The sequence below is a fragment of the Halichoeres trimaculatus genome, unplaced genomic scaffold (genome assembly GCF_033239565.1).
Source record: "Halichoeres trimaculatus isolate MK-OKI-2021-1 unplaced genomic scaffold, fHalTri1.1 fHalTri1_scaffold_13, whole genome shotgun sequence".
In the NCBI taxonomy this organism is placed as follows: domain Eukaryota; kingdom Metazoa; phylum Chordata; class Actinopteri; order Labriformes; family Labridae; genus Halichoeres; species Halichoeres trimaculatus.
In genome coordinates, this window is record NW_027437191.1 from 11,924,504 (window position 1) to 11,944,223 (window position 19,720).

Sequence of the window (19,720 nt, forward strand, 5' to 3'; positions counted from 1 at the left end):
GTAGAAATGCAGGTGAACTTATGTTTCGGGTTTTAATTGGCACTTCGTCTCGCTAACTGCGGCACTTCAGTCTGTCTCTGAACCGTAGATGGGAAAGCTGATTAACATTTATTTACTTGGCTCGTTGCTGGTAACCGGTGTCTAGGAGTCCGGGCCAAAGTGAGGGAAAAGACTAAAGAGGAGGAAAAAAAGGTGCACCTTGTGCACAACCGCACATTTATTGAGGAAACGAAGACCAAAATGATGTACTCCCGCCCCACACACACCATGCATGCACTCAGACCGTCTCTCCTTCTGCTATGTCACACACACACACACACACACACACACACACACACACACACACACACACACACACACACACACACACACACACACACACAGCGCAGACTGTCATTTCGTTAAAGGGGCAGGGCTGGCCAGTAACAGTTTGTATCAGCAAATATGAGCAGTTCCCCGTATATATAACACACACAAAGAGAAGTTTCAACTTTAGCTGGCTGCCTGCCTCCCTTGTCATGGACCTCACCGCATGTCACTGCTGAATACGAACCACACCAAACGAAAAAAATAAAGTCCGCTTTTGGTCCGGACCAAACAGGTGGACCAAAGGACTTTCTGGTCTGAATACAGCCATAGATTTCTTCACTTTGTACTTTTAGTTTAGTTAAAATAAATATCTTTTTTGTTGAATCTGCAACTGGGTCCTCGATCTCCTTGTTTTTCCTTCAACATCCTGCTGGATTACTGACACCAATCTGACAGACCTGTAGTATTTCTAGTTTAGGACAGAGTTTAGACTGTATTAGGATTTATGTATAACACTAAGCTGAGATAGCTTTAACAAATTCATATGGTAAAACTCAATTCAGACCACTTTCCCCCCTAAACCCAAAATAAGTGTTAAAGGCAGGTGTGGCTCATAGGACATACTGCTCGTGTCAAAAAGAGCAGAAGCCTCTCTGGCTACTTTTACATGCAGTCAATATTCGGCTCAAGGTCAATATTCTGGTTTCTGAAACATTTAGAATAACCTGTTTACATGTGTTATCAAACAGGGTTATTCCTATTTTCATGGTATCTTGATCAGAAAGGCAATGCACAGACAACATTTCAGTGCATGGAGAACATCATGATGCAATGCCCGTCATTTCCACTTCTTCTTACTGTGTAACTATAGCACTGTATCCGAAATTTCTTAGGCCGTGTTTACACGACGCTCAAAATGGTCAAACCCAATAACATTTTGTTGCATTTTGGCTTTGCGATTAGATGATACCGCATTGCGTTTTGTCTGAAAACTGAGAATTTTGAAAACGCTTTCCAGAGTGGAGGGTTTTCGGAATAAAAAACAACATATGTCAAATTAAGATGAAAAATAAAAAGATGTTTTGTCAATTTGACAAATATCGGCCAGTGTATTTATGTTGATTACTCTAGCAGGTACAGCATGACCAACTTGATCCTACAAGTGTTGAGTGGGGTTGAGGTCAGGACTGTTGGCAAATTGTGCCATCCTCTCCAATCCAAAATTGTGGAGATAGTCTCCAGAAACCCTGCTCTGTGGGGGTCATTGTTGTCTTCTTGGAGGATAGAGTGGCACGCTGATTCTTGGCCACCTCCTGACCACTGTGGTAGGACCCCACTACATGGATGTGGTAGTGACATTAAGGCGTCTTAGTTTAAGTGTTGATGTTTTTTGTTCTAATCAGGATGGAGAAGCAGAGACCAGACTCCCCTGTACCCAGCTGTGTGTCCATGAAAAGTGACCAGTCCAAAGGTTTTCCAGTTGACTTTAAAGATGGACTTCCTGATGGTGAAGGGTAAGAGTTTGAATCTGATTTTCATGAACAGACTTTTGTCACATTCAAGAGAACTTGAGAGATGTACCTTCAGAAATTAGATAAAGTTAGTACAACAAGTGAGGGAATTAATGTTTGGTGGTTTATTTCTTTGTTGGATCAATGTCCCTTGGCAACAAATCTTACGCTGTGGTATAGCCTGCCTTTTTCTTTTTTTAAAGGTCCCATATTCAGCTCTTTTTCTGCAGTTTGATATGGATCATTGATGTCTTCATGAAATGGAAGTAACATGTTTTTGTCCAAAAAGCCAATAAATCAAGCACAGCATCATTGTTTCCAAGCTCTCATAGCCCCTCTGTTCAGAACGCTCTGATTTAGTGGGCGTGACCTTTATATGTAAATGAGCCACTGCTGATACCACCTTGCTCTTCAGCGTCACTGAGAGCGGTGCCACGAGCTCGGAGTGCACAATGTTTAGAAAACAGTGAAGCTTATTTAACGTAACATTACAGGCTAAAACAACAGGCTAACCGCAGCTAAAGTTAGCATCCTGAAGCTAACACAGAGACAGGGGGGACACTGAGGAAAAGCTCTTACATCTTTTCCACAACACACAGAATTTAAAAATACTCACATTTCCAGGGTCCAAGGTGGATTGGAATAAAAAACAACATATGTCAAATTAAGATGAAAAATAAAAAGATGTTTTGCCAATTTGACAAATATCGGCCAGTGTATTTATGTTGATTACTCTAGCAGGTACAGCATGACCAACTTGATCCTACAAGTGTTGAGTGGGGTTGAGGTCAGGACTGTTGGCAAATTGTGCCATCCTCTCCAATCCAAAATTGTGGAGATAGTCTCCAGAAACCCTGCTCTGTGGGGGTCATTGTTGTCTTCTTGGAGGATAGAGTGGCACGCTGATTCTTGGCCACCTCCTGACCACTGTGGTAGGACCCCACTACATGGATGTGGTAGTGACATTAAGGCGTCTTAGTTTAAGTGTTGATGTTTTTTGTTCTAATCAGGATGGAGAAGCAGAGACCAGACTCCCCTGTACCCAGCTGTGTGTCCATGAAAAGTGACCAGTCCAAAGGTTTTCCAGTTGACTTTAAAGATGGACTTCCTGATGGTGAAGGGTAAGAGTTTGAATCTGATTTTCATGAACAGACTTTTGTCACATTCAAGAGAACTTGAGAGATGTACCTTCAGAAATTAGATAAAGTTAGTACAACAAGTGAGGGAATTAATGTTTGGTGGTTTATTTCTTTGTTGGATCAATGTCCCTTGGCAACAAATCTTACGCTGTGGTATAGCCTGCCTTTTTCTTTTTTTAAAGGTCCCATATTCAGCTCTTTTTCTGCAGTTTGATATGGATCATTGATGTCTTCATGAAATGGAAGTAACATGTTTTTGTCCAAAAAGCCAATAAATCAAGCACAGCATCATTGTTTCCAAGCTCTCATAGCCCCTCTGTTCAGAACGCTCTGATTTAGTGGGCGTGACCTTTATATGTAAATGAGCCACTGCTGATACCACCTTGCTCTTCAGCGTCACTGAGAGCGGTGCCACGAGCTCGGAGTGCACAATGTTTAGAAAACAGTGAAGCTTATTTAACGTAACATTACAGGCTAAAACAACAGGCTAACCGCAGCTAAAGTTAGCATCCTGAAGCTAACACAGAGACAGGGGGGACACTGAGGAAAAGCTCTTACATCTTTTCCACAACACACAGAATTTAAAAATACTCACATTTCCAGGGTCCAAGGTGGATTGGAATAAAAAACAACATATGTCAAATTAAGATGAAAAATAAAAAGATGTTTTGCCAATTTGACAAATATCGGCCAGTGTATTTATGTTGATTACTCTAGCAGGTACAGCATGACCAACTTGATCCCACAAGTGTTGAGTGGGGTTGAGGTCAGGACATTTGGCAAGTTGTGTCATCCTCTCCAATCCAAAATTGTGGAGATAGTCTCCAGAAACCCTGCTCTGTGGGGGTCATTGTTGTCTTCTTGGAGGATAGAGTGGCATGCTGATTCTTGGCCACCTCCTGACCACTGTGGTAGGACCCCACTACATGGATGTGGGAGTGACATTAAGGCGTCTTAGTTTAAGTGTTGATGTTTTTTGTTCTAATCAGGATGGAGAAGCAGAGACCAGACTCCCCTGTACCCAGCTGTGTGTCCATGAAAAGTGACCAGTCCAAAGGTTTTCCAGTTGACTTTAAAGATGGACTTCCTGATGGTGAAGGGTAAGAGTTTGAATCTGATTTTCATGAACAGACTTTTGTCACATTCAAGAGAACTTGAGAGATGTACCTTCCGAAATTAGATAAAGTTAGTACAACAAGTGAGGGAATTAATGTTTGGTGGTTTATTTCTTTGTTGGATCAATGTTCCTTGGCAACAAATCTTACGCTGTGGTATAGCCTGCCTATTTCTTTTTTTAAAGGTCCCATATTCTGCTCTTTTCCTGCAGTTTGATATGGATCATTGATGTCTTCATGAAATGGAAGTGTGTGTAGGACCCCACTACATGGATGTGGTAGTGACATTAAGGCGTCTTAGTTTAAGTGTTGATGTTTTTTGTTCTAATCAGGATGGAGAAGCAGAGACCAGACTCCCCTGTACCCCGCTGTGTGTCCATGAAAAGTGACCAGTCCAAAGGTTTTCCTGTTGACTTTAAAGATGGACTTCCTGATGGTGAAAGATGAGAGTGGCTTGGATGCTAATTCTCTTGCATTAACTAAAGTTTGAAGGCTACTGCACAAAGTGTTCAGCAGTTACAAAAGTAGAATACAATGATTTGCAAATCTTTCAAAACATAACTCTTTACAATAGAATGTGGACAACATATCAAATTCATAAAGTGAGACATTTCTGTTTCATGCAAAATCTTACTGTATTTTGAATTTGATGGCAGCAACACCTCTCAAAAAAGTGGGACAGGAGCACCAAAAGGCTGAAAAAGTTATTGGTTCTGATAAAAAATGGCTAGAGGGGCAATTTGGAAGTCAGGTTTGTAAGCAAATGGTTAGTTTGCATGACTGGGTATAAAAAGAACATCCTAGAGAAGCTGAGTCTGTCAAAGGAAAGATGGGCAGAGGTTCACCCGTCCGTGGAAAACTGTTGAAAAGTTTTAGAAAAATGTTCTGCTCTGCCAGTGCTCAAACATCTACCCAATCCTCACCACCTTACCTCAACTTGTCTTTTAACACTCCAGTCTGATGATTTTGGTCTCATCAGCACAAAACTGATAGCAGTTTGATAGGGAGATAAGAATCCCCTTCACTCGTTGTTGTGTTATCAAATGTCTTGTATCTTAATGTTTTTTCCTCAGGGTTCAACAGGAGAGCTCGGAGGTTAACAGTGATCAAACAGACCAGAGCCCCACATTAAGTGTGAGTACACATTTTTTTTTAATTCACTTCATTAGCCACGACACTAATGCTAATTATTAATGTTTTCTGCATAGTTAGTCTTCAGGCTCTCAAGTTGAATAAAACTCATAAAACATGTTCTCTGTCTCATCCTTATTCAGCTGTTGGAGAAAAACATAATGAACTTTGTAAAGAATGAGATGAAAAGATTCCAGAGATTCCTGAGTCCAGATTACCCAGAATCCCTAAAGACGAAGAGTGAGGATGAAGAAGTCTCAGGTGGGAGTGATGAAGAGCAAAGGAGGAACAGAGAAGCATTTATGAATATCTATCTGAACTTCCTGAGGCGAATGAAGCAGGAGAAGCTGGCTGACTGTCTGCAGCACAGTAAGAGGATTTTATCAGACCTGTTGTAATGGAACAAGAAAGCAGAGCTTTACAGTGTCGGGCAAACTATTTGGAAAATGTAGTGAGCTAAGCAACCAGTTACTCGGTGTTAAATTAAACTGCGGTCACTGAAGTGATGACCCATAAACTCTGAACTGGCTCTCTCTCTCTCTCTATCTCTCCCTCTCTCTCTCTCTCTGTCCATCTATCTATCTATCTATCTATCTATCTATCTATCTATCTATCTATCTATATATATATATATATATATATATATATATATATATATATATATATATATATATATATATATATATATATTAGAGCTGTCATTTTAACGCGTTAATTAGATCAATTAATTACACTGCAAATTAACGCGTTATAAAAAATAACGCAGATTAATCTGGATCCAAAACCCGCAGGGCGTTCAAAGACACACTTATTTTCAAATGTCTGGAATTTACAAATGGTTTGTCCTACTTGGAAAAGTGGTGTTCTCATCAGATTTTCAAATTTCCGACGGTCCCTGAATGTATCACACCTTACGTCAGCAACATGCTTGGGACCGGGGGAAGCAAGAATGGGTCCACGTCTCTTTTATTCACACGTCCTTTTTGAAAATCTGCAGAAAATCAACCGATTGCTCTAGCTCAATTCTGTAAAAGACAGATAATTCTACACTCTTTACTGCATTAAACAAGCCCTGAATGATCGATATATATCCTGTATTTAAATCTTAAGAATTTTTTGAAACGTTCCTTCCATCTTCCTGGTGTCATGTTTCAGCTTTGGGCTGCTCTGCACCAATGAGCAACAGTTTGTGTGTTCAGAGCATGTTAAACTGAGAATACTTCACTTTTCTTTGATCCAAGACTTGAAAAAAGTGTTTTGTACATAGTTCCTCACAGTTTTTAGCCTTTAGCCCTGGTTCTCCTGACCTCATAGAAGTAAAAAAGTTCATATTGCAGGGAAAGTTTAGTCCACATCGAGTAAAAATGTGACAGAAGCAAAAACCGTGCTAAAAATCAAATCAGCTTATCTTAGGTGCAGGACTCTGTAGATTTTGTAAAGATAGAACCATAGAACTTTTTTCATGTGTTCCTTATGCCTCAGGGTACCTAAAAAATGTGTTGTATATATTCCCACCTTATTTTTTATTTCTTTATTTTGGGACCTTAAGCAGATATGAGATTAAAACGCATTACAAATCCTGTAATTAATTAGATTAATTTCTTTAATCGCCTGACAGCACATATAAAATAAAACATTTTTAATAATGTAGTGCTTGCATTTGCTACAGCACTACATGGCCAGTAAATCAACCAAGCTATGGAAACATAGTTTCATTTTCGAAAGCAACGATGCTACCATGCTACTAAAGAAAAAAGGAATGGTAAAATTACCATTTGCAGCCTAAAACAAGGTTAACATGATCAAGTTTTGATGTTTTTATGGAAGTAATAAGTTTCGGATAAGAAATTTTGCGGTCTTCCAAATATGCACGTAAAGATCTTGTAAAATCAAAAACAACATCTGAGCTGACCTTTACATTTACATTCAGAAATCCTGTATTTTCCTTAAACATGGTTGCAGTCTCTATTTTTGAGTTTCTGATGTCAACATTTTGAATTCCATTAGGTTAAGTCTTGAGTAAAGTCCTGCTGTGATGCTAAAAAATCAGCTCCTCAATGTGTTTTGGACTTTGCATAGTTATAATACAGAACATGATAGATGGTTTTTCTGCTTTAGGTTTTTAACCTTGACAAAAAGTAACCTTCTAGCATAGATTTCCTCCCTTAAAAGTTTCCTTTTTTTCAGGAACTACTGCTACAGAGTTCCAACAAAAACTGAAGTCTGAGCTGAAGGAGAGATTTCACTGTGTGTTTGAGGGGATCACTGAAGCAGGTCGCCCCACCCCTCTGAACCAGATCTACACAGAGCTCTACATCACGGAGGGAGGGTCTGGAGAGGTCAATGAGGAACATGAGGTCAGACAGATTGAAGCGGCATCCATGACACCAGTCAGAGCAGAAACAATCATCAGACAAGAAGACATCTTTAAAGGCCCACCTGGAAGACAGGAACCAATCAGAACAGTGCTGACAAAGGGAGTGGCTGGCATCGGGAAAACAGTCTTAACACAGAAGTTCACTCTGGACTGGGCTGAAGATAAAACCAACCAGGACATCCAGTTCACATTTCCATTCACTTTCAGAGAGCTGAATGTGCTGAAGGAGAGAAAGTTCAGCTTGGTGGAACTGGTTCATCACTTCTTTCCTCAAACCAAAGGAGCAGGACTCTGCAGGTTTGAGGAGTTCCAGGTCCTGTTCATCTTTGACGGTCTGGATGAGAGTCGACTTCCTCTGGACTTCCACAAAAACCAGATCCTGACTGATGGTACAGAGTCCACCTCAGTGGATGTGCTGCTGACAAACCTCATCAGGGGGAGACTTCTTCCCTCTGCTCGCCTCTGGATAACCACACGACCTGCAGCAGCCAATCAGATCCCTTCTAGGTATGTTGACATGGTGACAGAGGTCAGAGGATTCAGTGACCCTCAGAAGGAGGAGTACTTCAGGAAGAGGTTCAGAAAGAAGGATCAGACCAGCACAATCATCTCCCACATCAAGACCTCCAGAAGCCTCCACATCATGTGTCACATCCCGGTCTTCTGCTGGATTACTGCTACAGTTCTGGAGGATCTGCTGAAGACCAGAGACAGAGGACAGCTGCCCAGGACTCTGACTCAGATGTACATCTACTTCCTTGTGGTTCAGTCCAAACTGAACAACATCAAGTATGATGGAGGAGCTGAGACTGATCCTCACTGGAGTCCAGAGAACAGGAAGATGATGGAGTCTCTGGGGAAACTGGCTTTTGAGCAGCTGCAGAAAGGAAACCTGATCTTCTATGAATCAGACCTGATCCAGAGTGGTGTCGACATCAAAACAGCCTCTTGGTACTCAGGAGTGCTCACACAGATCTTCAGAGAGGAGAGAGGACTGTACCAGGACATGGTGTTCAGCTTCATCCATCTGAGCGTTCAGGAGTTTCTGGCTGCTCTTCACGTCCATCTGACCTTCACCAACTCTGGAGTCAACCTGATGGAAGAAAAACAAACAAGCACTAAAACATGTGCAGAAAAATCTACTCCAGCAAGTTTCTATCAGAGTGCTGTGGACAAGGCCCTACAGAGTCCAAATGGACATCTGGACCTGCTCCTTCGCTTCCTCCTGGGCCTCTCCCTGCAGACCAATCAGAGTCTCTTGAGAGGTCTGATGACACCGACAGGAAGTGACTCACAGACCAATCAGGAAACAGTGAAGTACATAAAGAAGAAGCTCAATGAGAATCTTCCTGTAGAGAAAAGCATCAACCTGTTCCACTGTCTGAATGAATTGAATGATTGTACTCTGGTGGAGCAGATCCAACAGTTCCTGGGTTCAGGGTGTGTGTCCATCGAAAAACAGTCTCCTGCTCAGTGGTCAGCTCTGGTCTTCATCTTACTGTCCTCAGACAAAGATCTAGACGTGTTTGACCTGAAGAAATATTCTGCTTCAGAGGAGGCTCTTCTGAGGCTGCTGCCAGTGATCAGAGCTGCAAACAAAGTTGTGTGAGTGAATGAGGGAGACATTTGAAATATTAGTCACTCAACTGTAGAAGCATTTGTTTGGTCTTCTTTCATTTTCTTCTTTAGGCTGAGTGGATGTGACGTGTCAGAGAGAAGCTGTGAAGCTCTGTCCTCAGTTCTCAGCTCACAGTCCTCCAGACTAAGTGAGCTGGACCTGAGTCACAACAACCTGCATGATTCAAGAGTGGAGCTGCTGTCTACTGGACTAAAGAGTCCAAACTGCAAACTGGAAACTCTCTGGTGAGGTTTTTGATGATTCTGCTGAAAATATGAATGAATGAATGAATGAAAGTTTATTTTGAAAATGTAGAAGAAAAAATAATGTTATGGAAACAGCCAACAAAAGAAAGAAGAAGAGAAAAGATAAATAAATATGTAATAATAATAATAATAGTACTATTTTAAATCCCTAAGTTACAGTCTTTTACATTTTCAAAAAGGAGTGGAAAGAAGTTTAACTTATTTTTTCCACCCCCTCTCCAGTTTTAATTGAATACTAAATGGTTAGTCAAGCTTGTGTCTATTTGAATATATACACACATAAATACTCACAAAAATACATACATATACACATACATATATACATATAAATATATATATATATATATATACATATACATACATACATACATACAAACATACAATTTTTATACAACCATGTGTATACCCCAACATATCTAAATACATTAATTCATGCACATAAGCAGCCCAGTGATCAGACAGTCCTATCATTCAGGGCCTCGAGAAATAAGTATGTACAAAAGTAATTATTATTCAACCTTTTCTTAGTTTCATTTTTTCTTCCTCCAGTCTCACAGAATGTCTGATCACAGAGAAAGACTGTTCTTCTCTGGCCTCAGCTCTAAGCTCCAACACCTCACGTCTGAGAGAGCTGGACCTGAGTAACAACAACCTGTGGGATTCAGGAGTCAAGCTGCTGTCTGCTGGACTGAGGGATCCACAGTGTAAACTGGAAACCCTCAGGTCAGGTTTCTGATTCTGCTATTACATTTGGCAGACACTTTTGTCTAAAGTGACTGATGATGCTCCTGGAATAAAATTTTTAATGAAAAAAGTTTTATCAATGGTCCTTTGCTTTCTTTAGTCTGTCTGGGTGTCTGATTACGGAGGAAGGCTGTGCTTCTCTGGCCTCAGCTCTGAGCTCAAACCCCTCCCACCTGAGGGCGCTGGATCTGAGCTACAACCACCCAGGAGACTTAGGAGTCAAACTGCTGTCTGCTGGACTAAATGATCCACTCTGCTCACTGGATACACTGAGGTAAAAAATGACATGAACTCTGACACTGAATGTGTAAAAGTAAACCTCTTATTTTACTAACAGAGCACCTTGTTTTGCTTATGGATTCTTATTTTGAATTTAAGATTACATTATACTGAAATTGTGTTTTAGGCACTTTGGTCAGCTGATGATTCCACTGGGGAACACAATTTTTTGAGTTCGGTCTGACAGCTGTTCAGTCAGGACCACTTTGTCAAAATAATCTTTATTAATTTGCACAGTTTCATTTGGTGGTATGGTTTTGTTCTGGGACATGTGCTTGCGTGGAAAGCCTGAGGCAGGAAGAGCACACCTTTTAGACTGCTCTGAATGCAATTTCCCGATAGGAGGCGGACACGGGAGTCAGATGAGCAATCAGCTAATCTGCACCGATGATGACAGCTTAGCTGTTAGAGCTTGACATTGTGGCCTGCCTGAACTAACGCTACGCTTGGGAGCTGCTCACACCTCTCTCAACACTGTCTCAGTTGTGACTGTACAAAGTAGTTGCCACGTAGCTGTAGATGAGTCCAATTGTAATCAGCTGGCAAGTCTTACTAGGGGGATGGGTACCTTTCACTTGAATTCGCTTGAATGATTTTGAGCATCTTTCTGTGTTGTAGGGACAAACTGAAGATCACTGCTTCATGTTGACCAGCAGCTTAGACTTATACTGAACAGATATTCATTCTGACTGTGTTTCTTCCTCCAGGGTGGACCATGGTGGACAGCAGTGGTTAAAACCTGGTCTGAATAAATGTAAGTGTGGTATCAGCTTGACTCCTGGTGAACAAACAGCAGACTTCAGGTGTGTCTGATAATAAACTGCTTTTTCTCTCCATCAGATTCTCGTGAACTCACTCTGGACTCGAACACAGCTCAAAGGAAGCTCAAACTGTCTGGAAACAACAGGAAGGTGACATACGAAAGACAAGATCAGTCATGTCCTGATCATCCAGACAGATTTGACTTCTGGTTTCAGCTGCTGTGTACAGATGGTCTGTCAGGTCGCTGTTACTGGGAGGTGGAGTGGAAAGGAAGGGTTTGTATATCAGTGAGTTATAGAGGAATCAGCAGGAAAGGACGCAGTTCTGACTGCATGTTTGGATGGAATGATCAGTCCTGGAGTCTGAACTGCTCTGATGGAGGTTTCTTTGTCTGGCACAATAAACGTTCAACAGACCTCCCTCTCTCCTCCTCCCTTGAGTCTCACAGAGTAGGAGTGTATGTAGACTGTCCTGCTGGTACTCTGACCTTCTACAGAGTCTCCTCTGACACACTGATCCACCTCCACACCTTCAGATCCACCTTCACCAAGCCTCTCTATCCTGGGTTTAGGTTGCGCTCTCCTGGTTCCTCAGTGAGTCTGTGTTCTGTGTCTGAGTGAGAGTCTCCTCCTCTCTACACAAACAGCTGCTGAAGAACAGTTCACTCTCTGCTCTGCCTGCACCTTTTAGGGACTATCAGTAAAACAAACCCTGAACTGTTCAGCAAAAGGCCTAACAGGAAAAAATGAGATGTCTAAGTGTAAGAATTGAAAAACACAAAAAACAAAAACAGACTGAGGAGCTAAAATACTGTACAGTTAAAAAAAACATGAAATCACATGTTACTGCAGCAACACACACTTTTTATATTGATCTAAGGTTTTTTTAATGCTTTTTTTCCCCTTGATGAGCTTTTTCCTCAGCTTGTGTTCAGACTATGATTTAATTTCAGTTGTACTTGAGTAGAAAAATGGATATATCAAAATATTCTGCTTCATACTTCAAATAATGTCATCTTGTTTTTGTCTGTCTAATGTTACTGTAAACTAGAAAACATTTTGTCTGTCAAAATAAGAGTCCATAAACTTTGTGGTTTTAGAGTTAGGGATGTTATTTTCCCTCTGTTTCCTACAAAATTCAGTGAGCTACTAGTTACCTTTTTTTCCATTATTATACTCTTTGTACAAAGAATGTCATACGTTTCCTCTGAATGGGTATGTGGTATGGTGTCAGGGAGCTGTGGCTGCAGTGGCAAACTTAGTCATCTGGGGGCTCCAGACGAACAGTCATTTTGGGGATTCTGCATCTACCAGTCTAATGTATCTCATATCTGTTAATGTTAATCCTGTATTTTCAATTCATACAAATAAACAAAAACAAATTTGTAACATTTGAGTGAGGCCTCTCATAATTTATGCTCACCTGTATCAGTCAGTGACCTTGTTGGGGCACCCCAGTCTTGTCAGCACATACCTAGTTGCAGGTATGTTATGTTACTTTCTCAACAATGGATGGATTTATGCTAAATGGAGGGATCAGCAGATGGAATAGAGGGAGTCACATAACAAGACAGGACTCAACTTTTTCCAGGTAAAAATCGAACAACTTCTTGAGCATTTCTGACCATGCAGTTAAAGTTGATGTGGATCAACCATCGTTAACCCGTCTCCCCTCTCTGCAGTCAAGATTTACAAATACAATGAGCGTGGGCGTTTGTGTTACAGGATACACAGGATTTTTTTTTGTTTTGTTTTTAAATTCTATTCTCCAGATTTATTTGGTACATTTTTTATATATTTGGAAAAATTCTTTTTGACAAGTATTTTTGGATTTAATCTTAGGACAAGTAAAACTTGCAAAACAACTGCATGCTTCAGTATTTTCTAGGTGATTTACTTAAAATTTTATGGGTGGGACATAAAACGTCCTCCAATCCTGGAATGACCCCTGCAGTGTTAGTGTTGGTGACATGCTAACCCCAGAAATTTAATTTTATAACTTAATTTCAGCTATTATATAAATATGGTAATACAAGACATGAAATGATTGAGTTAGTGTTCCACTTTTCTTTTCTTTTTTTTTTTTTTTTATTTGAACATTTATACCAAACCATCAGTCACTATCTGCATTTGTCTGGTTCTTTACACATTCAGAACCAACAAAAAATGTTATCTCATATATTCAAACTGATTAAAACAATGGATTACTTCCATGGTTCAGGTCACATGATTTTTTTTTATTTCATTTTTTTATTTTTTTATTTTTATTTTTTTGGTCTTGAGAACGAGAAGCTTAAATCTGAGCAACATCTTCAAAAAATGCAGCAAAAGGGGGTGTAGTGCTGAGGCAGGCTGGAAAGGTAGAAAGGGGCCTGGTTTTGGGGGGACCTTGTAGGTGAGAAGGAGGATTTTAAACTGTATTCGATGTTTGATGGGGAGCCAGTGAAGTTTTTGCAGAACAGGGGTGATGTGGTCTGGGGAGCAGGTGTGGGTGAGCAGGCAGGCGGAGAGCTATGGATGTGTTGCAGTTTGTTGAGTTATTTGGAAGGAAGGCTAGAGAAGATGCTATTGTAGTAACTGAGTCTGGAAGTGATTAAAGCGTGGATGAGGGTTTCGGAAAAGGAGAGATGGATGGAGATGGTTGATATTTTTTATGTCTGAAGAGGGCAGTCATGGTGAGTTGATCGATGTGACGTTCCAGAGTGAGAAGTGAGTCAAAAATGATATCCAGGTTGAGTTGGAGGTACTTCACTTGCATCCAGGATCTAATTTCTGCGAGGCAGTTGTAAAGCTGGATATCATCAGCGTAGCGGTGCAAGTGGAGACCGTAAAGACAGATTATATGTGTAACATTCATGTCAATGATTCAACATTTAAACTCCTTCAAGTTAAAACTGAACCTCTTACTTTGAAACGGGAGTAATACTTTGTGTTTGTATTTTGGCGCCCTCTTGTGGACACAGGGGTGTCTCACATGTCTCTGCTGTCCTGTACATGTGTAAGTCCAACAGAGGAGAACGCCCCTGAAGTGAGCCATTCACAGCTGAGTGAGTCGAGTCCACTGGTAACTCTGGTTGCTCTATTGAGCTGACCAGGAAAAACCAGGGGCCTTTTCCAACCCTCCAAACAGAGTGTGGGAGTGACTTGATGTGTCAGAGAGGTCTTATAACTATCCTCTGTTTGGATATTTCATTCTGTCGAAGGGGAGAAAAATTGTGACGCTACACAGAACATTGTTTGTGATGAAGTACATGGCATCACTGAACACAGCCAATCTACTGCCAACCTGGTTTAATAGCAGTAGTTTCATCATCATTATCAGTAGATGTTTCTTTCACTCTGTGTGTGTGTGTGTTTGTCTGTGTGTGTGTGTTTCTCTCTCTGACAAACACAAAGTGAAGTCTCTGAACAAACTCCGCCTCCTTTGCACAGCTCGGGGACATGACGGACCCGTCTCTCTGTGAGGATGTTGATGATGATGAAGATGCTGATGATGACGCTGATGATGATGACACAGTCATTTCTTATTGTGTGTGTGTGTGTGTGTGTGTGTGTGTGTGTGTGTGTGTGTGTGTGTGTGTGTGTGTGTGTGTGTGTGTGTGTGTGTGTGTGTGTGTGTGTGTATGTGTGTGTGTGTGTGTGTGTGTGTGTGTGTGTGTGTGTGTGTGTGTGTGTGTGTGGAGCTCTAAGGGGGAAGCTGCCTGATTGAATCCATCAAAGAAGGGCCAAACCTCATTCACAAACAGCCTCACTGGATGATGAGGATGATGATGATGAACATCTCTATAAGTTGTGGATATATATGTAGGTTTCAATCATAAAAACCTCCTCAAACTCTGGTTTATACCTGTGCTTCTGTACAAACAGGTGACATAAATAAAACACTCAGAGGATCATGTCTCTGATGAACCAGCAGGGGGCAGCAGCAGATCATTGAGGCCTGAATAGATCCTGAAGACGACACAAAGAGCAGTGAAGGTATGTTTATGTAATTTATGACCCAGTTAAGAGATTTTAAGACATTTAAGACAGAAGAAAATATTCGCATAATTTGTTTTATCAGTTACAAGGAACATATTTCTGGTTTGTGTATCTTCTTCTTTCTGTGTTTCTTCCTGTGGTCACACTCATCTCCTCTCTGTAAACTGGCCCTTGTCCCTCCAATTAATCCCTCCCCCCTGACCCGTGTCATGGCGGGCAGCGCGGCGGGCCGGGGCTGTCGTGATGGATGTGACATTAACGGGAAATGAAGCTGGGGAGCTGCGACCCCCCCCCACCCCCCTCGCTGCATTTGTCACTGCCGGGTCACACAGACTGTTCTGCTGACTGAGATTAATGATGACCACGGTCTGTGTGTGTGTGTGTGTGTGTGTGTGTTCCCACAACACAACATGACAATGCCTGCTCATAACAACACCCAGAGCAGACACACACATCACTCCCTCCACACACACACACAGCGTGCAGCCTCACATCAGAGTGTGTGATGAGGACAAACAGCAGCATGAGGAGAGAAATCAGCGCATTCTTTAAAAAAATCACATCTAAGGTTTTTACTTAAAGGTGAAGCTGCTGCCTCTGTGAGCGGAGTGCACTGGTGCATGCTGCAAGGAGCTGGTCCTGGTCTGTGATGGAGCAGAGGAGGAGGAGGAGGCTGAAGATTTCATTCCACTGCACAGAAACAGTTCCACTGATGGATGAAGGGGGGTAGACTCCCTGATCATCCATCATCCTGTGACACATCCACTTATATCTGCAACACACACACACACACACACACACACACACACACACACACACACACACACACACACACACACACACACACACACACACACACACACACACACTGGTAATTAAATTGCATTTTAATCTGGTTCAGTGTAGAAACCGTCTGAGTTTAAATAATGAAGATCTGATAGAAATCTAAACAGCTGCTTACCTGAACGGATAAAACACACCTGTGTTTATTTTCTGACTCAGCTTTGTCCCATCTTTAAAGGGAATTCCTCTTCATTCGTCCTTCTTGATTCTAAACTGTCTGGTACTCTTTGCTACCTGCACTTTCACATGAGCTGCCCCTCCTGTATGATACGTGTACAGTGGCCCACAGTGTGACATGAGGTCACCAACCAAACGCAGCAGATTCACTCCCTCAGGAGAAACAAGCTGCAGATCCACACACAGAGAGGAGTGAGGAAATATACCTGGGAAACAAAAAGGGTGTGTATCCAGTCGTCACAGTGTGTGTGTGTATGCTCCAGGCCTATAGGGGGAGCTCTGAAGAGAAGCTTATCATACTGCCAAATTATTGAGACAACAGACAGTTAGAGACAGAGTTGTGGGTTAAAACCGAAGACTGTAAAAAAATAAAAAAATAAAATCTGGACGTCATCTTGCTCAGCTAGAAGTGAAATCGCCACAAAAACTGCTCCCCCTGGTGGCTGGCTGCAGTACAAGTCAAAAAATGCAGCTCTCCAGTCATTCCAGATGGGCTGTGGTCAAACTTTAAAAAAATAATACTCCTCGTAGAAATGTTTCTCATGTCCAATTGTGATAATTTGAAGATATCATTTGGCTGCTTTGTATTCAAGTTCTCTTTTTTTCTGAAAAGTTTCATTTTCGTTATTATAAGAGGTTAAAAAAAAGGCTTTACAACCCGTTTAACGATGATTGACAGCTGCCGTTCTTGCATATTTTTTGGGGGGACTGTAAAATATGTAGGGAGGTAGAGTCAAGAAGTGATTCGACTCTCGAGAAAAAAAAAATATATATATTATTTTTGTCACCCAGCTCCACTCAGATTCTCCCAGAATCCCTTACAGGCTTTACTGCACAGACTCTGGCTGCAAACTGCTACCAATGGTAGATGGGGGAATTTTGGCTTCAAAACGGTAGAAAACAATAGAATAGAATAGAACTCTATTTTCAAAGAAATCAGTACAACAAAATCGAAGTCACAGCAGCAATCAAGAAAACAAAAGTAAGAAAGTGTATAGAAAGTGCAAAAAGGTCCATAAGAAAATAGATGATGAAAGCTTGTCCATCTTTCTCCAGTTCAGCCAGCCTCCACCTCCACAGGGTCCAGGACTGAGCTTCTTCAGTCATGCTCCATCTCTGTCTCCTGGATCCTGTCTGGAGTTCTCCAATGTAGTATTCATGTCCTGTGTTAGCTTCATTAGCCATGTCTGTGAATAGCATGATGCTACTCTGCCCTCTGTTATCCCCTCTGTTGCTGGGTTAGCACGGCTAGCTTGTCCATCTTATTGGAGATAGATCTTACGTTCCCAATAACGATGGATGGAAGGACAGGTTGATGTCGTCACTTCTTAGCTCACACCTGAGAACCAGCACGTAGTCCTCACCTCCTTCTCATCACCTTGTGGGGAAACATCAAGCCTTTCACCAGTCAGCATTAGCAGGAGCAAGATTAGTAAAAATATCACTGAAGACGAAACCAGTTTGGTGTCCACAACCAACAAATGAGCCATACAAAGTAATGATCCACTCCAAATGCAAAGATGACGAAAGAGATATTTTAAAAAGTTACAAGAAATGAACAAAGAAGGGAGAGTTGCTGCAACAGGCAGCCACTACCAACAGGGCGGCGCCTAGCAGATCAAATCTGATTCGATGATGATATTGTTGAACAAATCAAAAAGAGAGGGGGCAAAAAATTTAAACTGAATACAGTATACTGACACATGTTGACAACACCCTTCTTGAAACCATTGTCCATGTTTGGACATCATTCAGATTTGACCAAACTGTTTTGAAACCCACTGAACTAAGGGGCAGTTACACAACAACGTTTCACTCTATAGCGCAAAAAAAGCAGAGAAAAAAAATCTGTGTTTTATGGAAACGCTGAGGGACTGTAAATGGTGATATAACTATAAAGACACGCCCCCGCGTGACCACTACCTGTTCCAGACCAGAAGAAGTCAAGCTAGCTGCTAATAAACAAAAAAGAGGAGGGAGAAAGAAGGAACAGAAGGAACAGAACACAGTGGATGCTAAATGTGCGAGACTTGGGAGCTTTGTCTGGACAGATGATGAAGTAGAGCTCATGTTTCAGCAGCTTTGCTGAGAAAAACCACTTAGGAGGCCGTTTTCAAAAGTTTCTACTTTTGGTCGGCTATGATGATGACAGTCTGTGATATGACTCCAACGTGTGCAGTCCAGGATCAGGGAACACAACAGGGACAGTGACGGGAGGTTACATTACAAGTGCAGCACTGATGCAGATAGCTGCTTGGAGGAACCAAGGCTTAAAGTATGTGAGCAAGACTTTAATTACATCACATTACATTTTGTTACATTTTTTAAGCTGTGAAGTTCAATGACAGGTATGTCCGAAGTCTGACCTGAAGCCCGTTTTTATCCAGCCCCCAGCTTTCATCCTACAGTGCATAAATTATGGCACTGCAATTAATAATGTCCCAAATGATGTGTACATTTACATTTTCTGTCAGTGTCACAAACAAAACCAAAGCATATCTAAAAACGTCCATCTGGACTGTGTAGAGGTTACTTTTGTACAGCTAGAACTCTGCATTCTCAACAACCCTCACAGCTTGTGTCTTTAAATGAATGTGTTTATTATGGTGCAGGATGCAGGATGCAAGATAAGAAATATTTGGTGCAAAAAAAATGCTGTTTTATGTCAAAATAGTCTGAATATAAAAAAAAAAATTCTGATAAAATCCAAATCCTGATCCTGGCATGAAATAATCCTGATATATTTTCCTCCTTTTTCCCCTATTTTTCATTATTATTGTTTTATTTTTTTTATTTTTTTATTCAATTTTATGTTGTTTTATTTTATTTTATTTTACTTTATTTTTTTTATTTTTTTTTTTATCTTATTATTTTTAATCTGCTTTTTAATTGAATTTTAATTGTTTTCTTTTAATTTGTTTTCTCTGTAAAGCATTTTAATTTGCCTTGCTGAAATGTGCTATATAAATAATCTTGCCTTTCCTTGCCTTGCCCTAATGGAGAACATTTTCCTTGTTCAGAAGCAGAGTTTGTTGATGTTTATGCAGCATGTACCAGTGCAGAAAACTGACCACTGATCATTTGGTATCAAGAGTGACCTGAGGAACAGGTGAGGTTTGATTTCATAATATCTGTGATGATGACATAAGGATGTTTGAGCACAATGAGTGACTGATTGGCATAATTTAGACACCCGAGGAACTGTGGATTTAATGCTCTTTGATGTCGCCTTTAAAACTCTTCTCTGGAGGTTTCTGGCTACGAGCGAGAAAAGTACAGTTTTTTTTCTGCATAAACTCAGGTAATAAGAATAGCCTGACTGTGCATGAGGAAATATCCGAACACATAGTTTTTTTGTGCACAGCAGAGCTCTGTATTGGATTGTGGAAACCTCCAGACTCGTGGCTGCCTTACTCTGAAGCAGCACTCAAAGTCAAGACCATGAGGTAGATTTCCTTACAGTCATTTT

General features: G+C 41.1%; 1 protein-coding gene across 1 annotated transcript; it reads left to right on the plus strand.

The window, feature by feature from the left end:
• Positions 1-1,713: 1,713 nt before the first annotated feature.
• Positions 1,714-11,904, plus strand: LOC141802312 (NLR family CARD domain-containing protein 3-like). Its single transcript, XM_074685850.1, is given in 12 exon segments — positions 1,714-1,823; positions 2,831-2,941; positions 3,949-4,059; positions 4,407-4,510; positions 4,904-4,913; positions 5,148-5,208; positions 5,349-5,574; positions 7,393-9,187; positions 9,272-9,445; positions 10,311-10,484; positions 11,197-11,243; positions 11,330-11,904. Coding segments are annotated over 12 exon segments (3,498 nt in total).
• Positions 11,905-19,720: the final 7,816 nt, after the last annotated feature.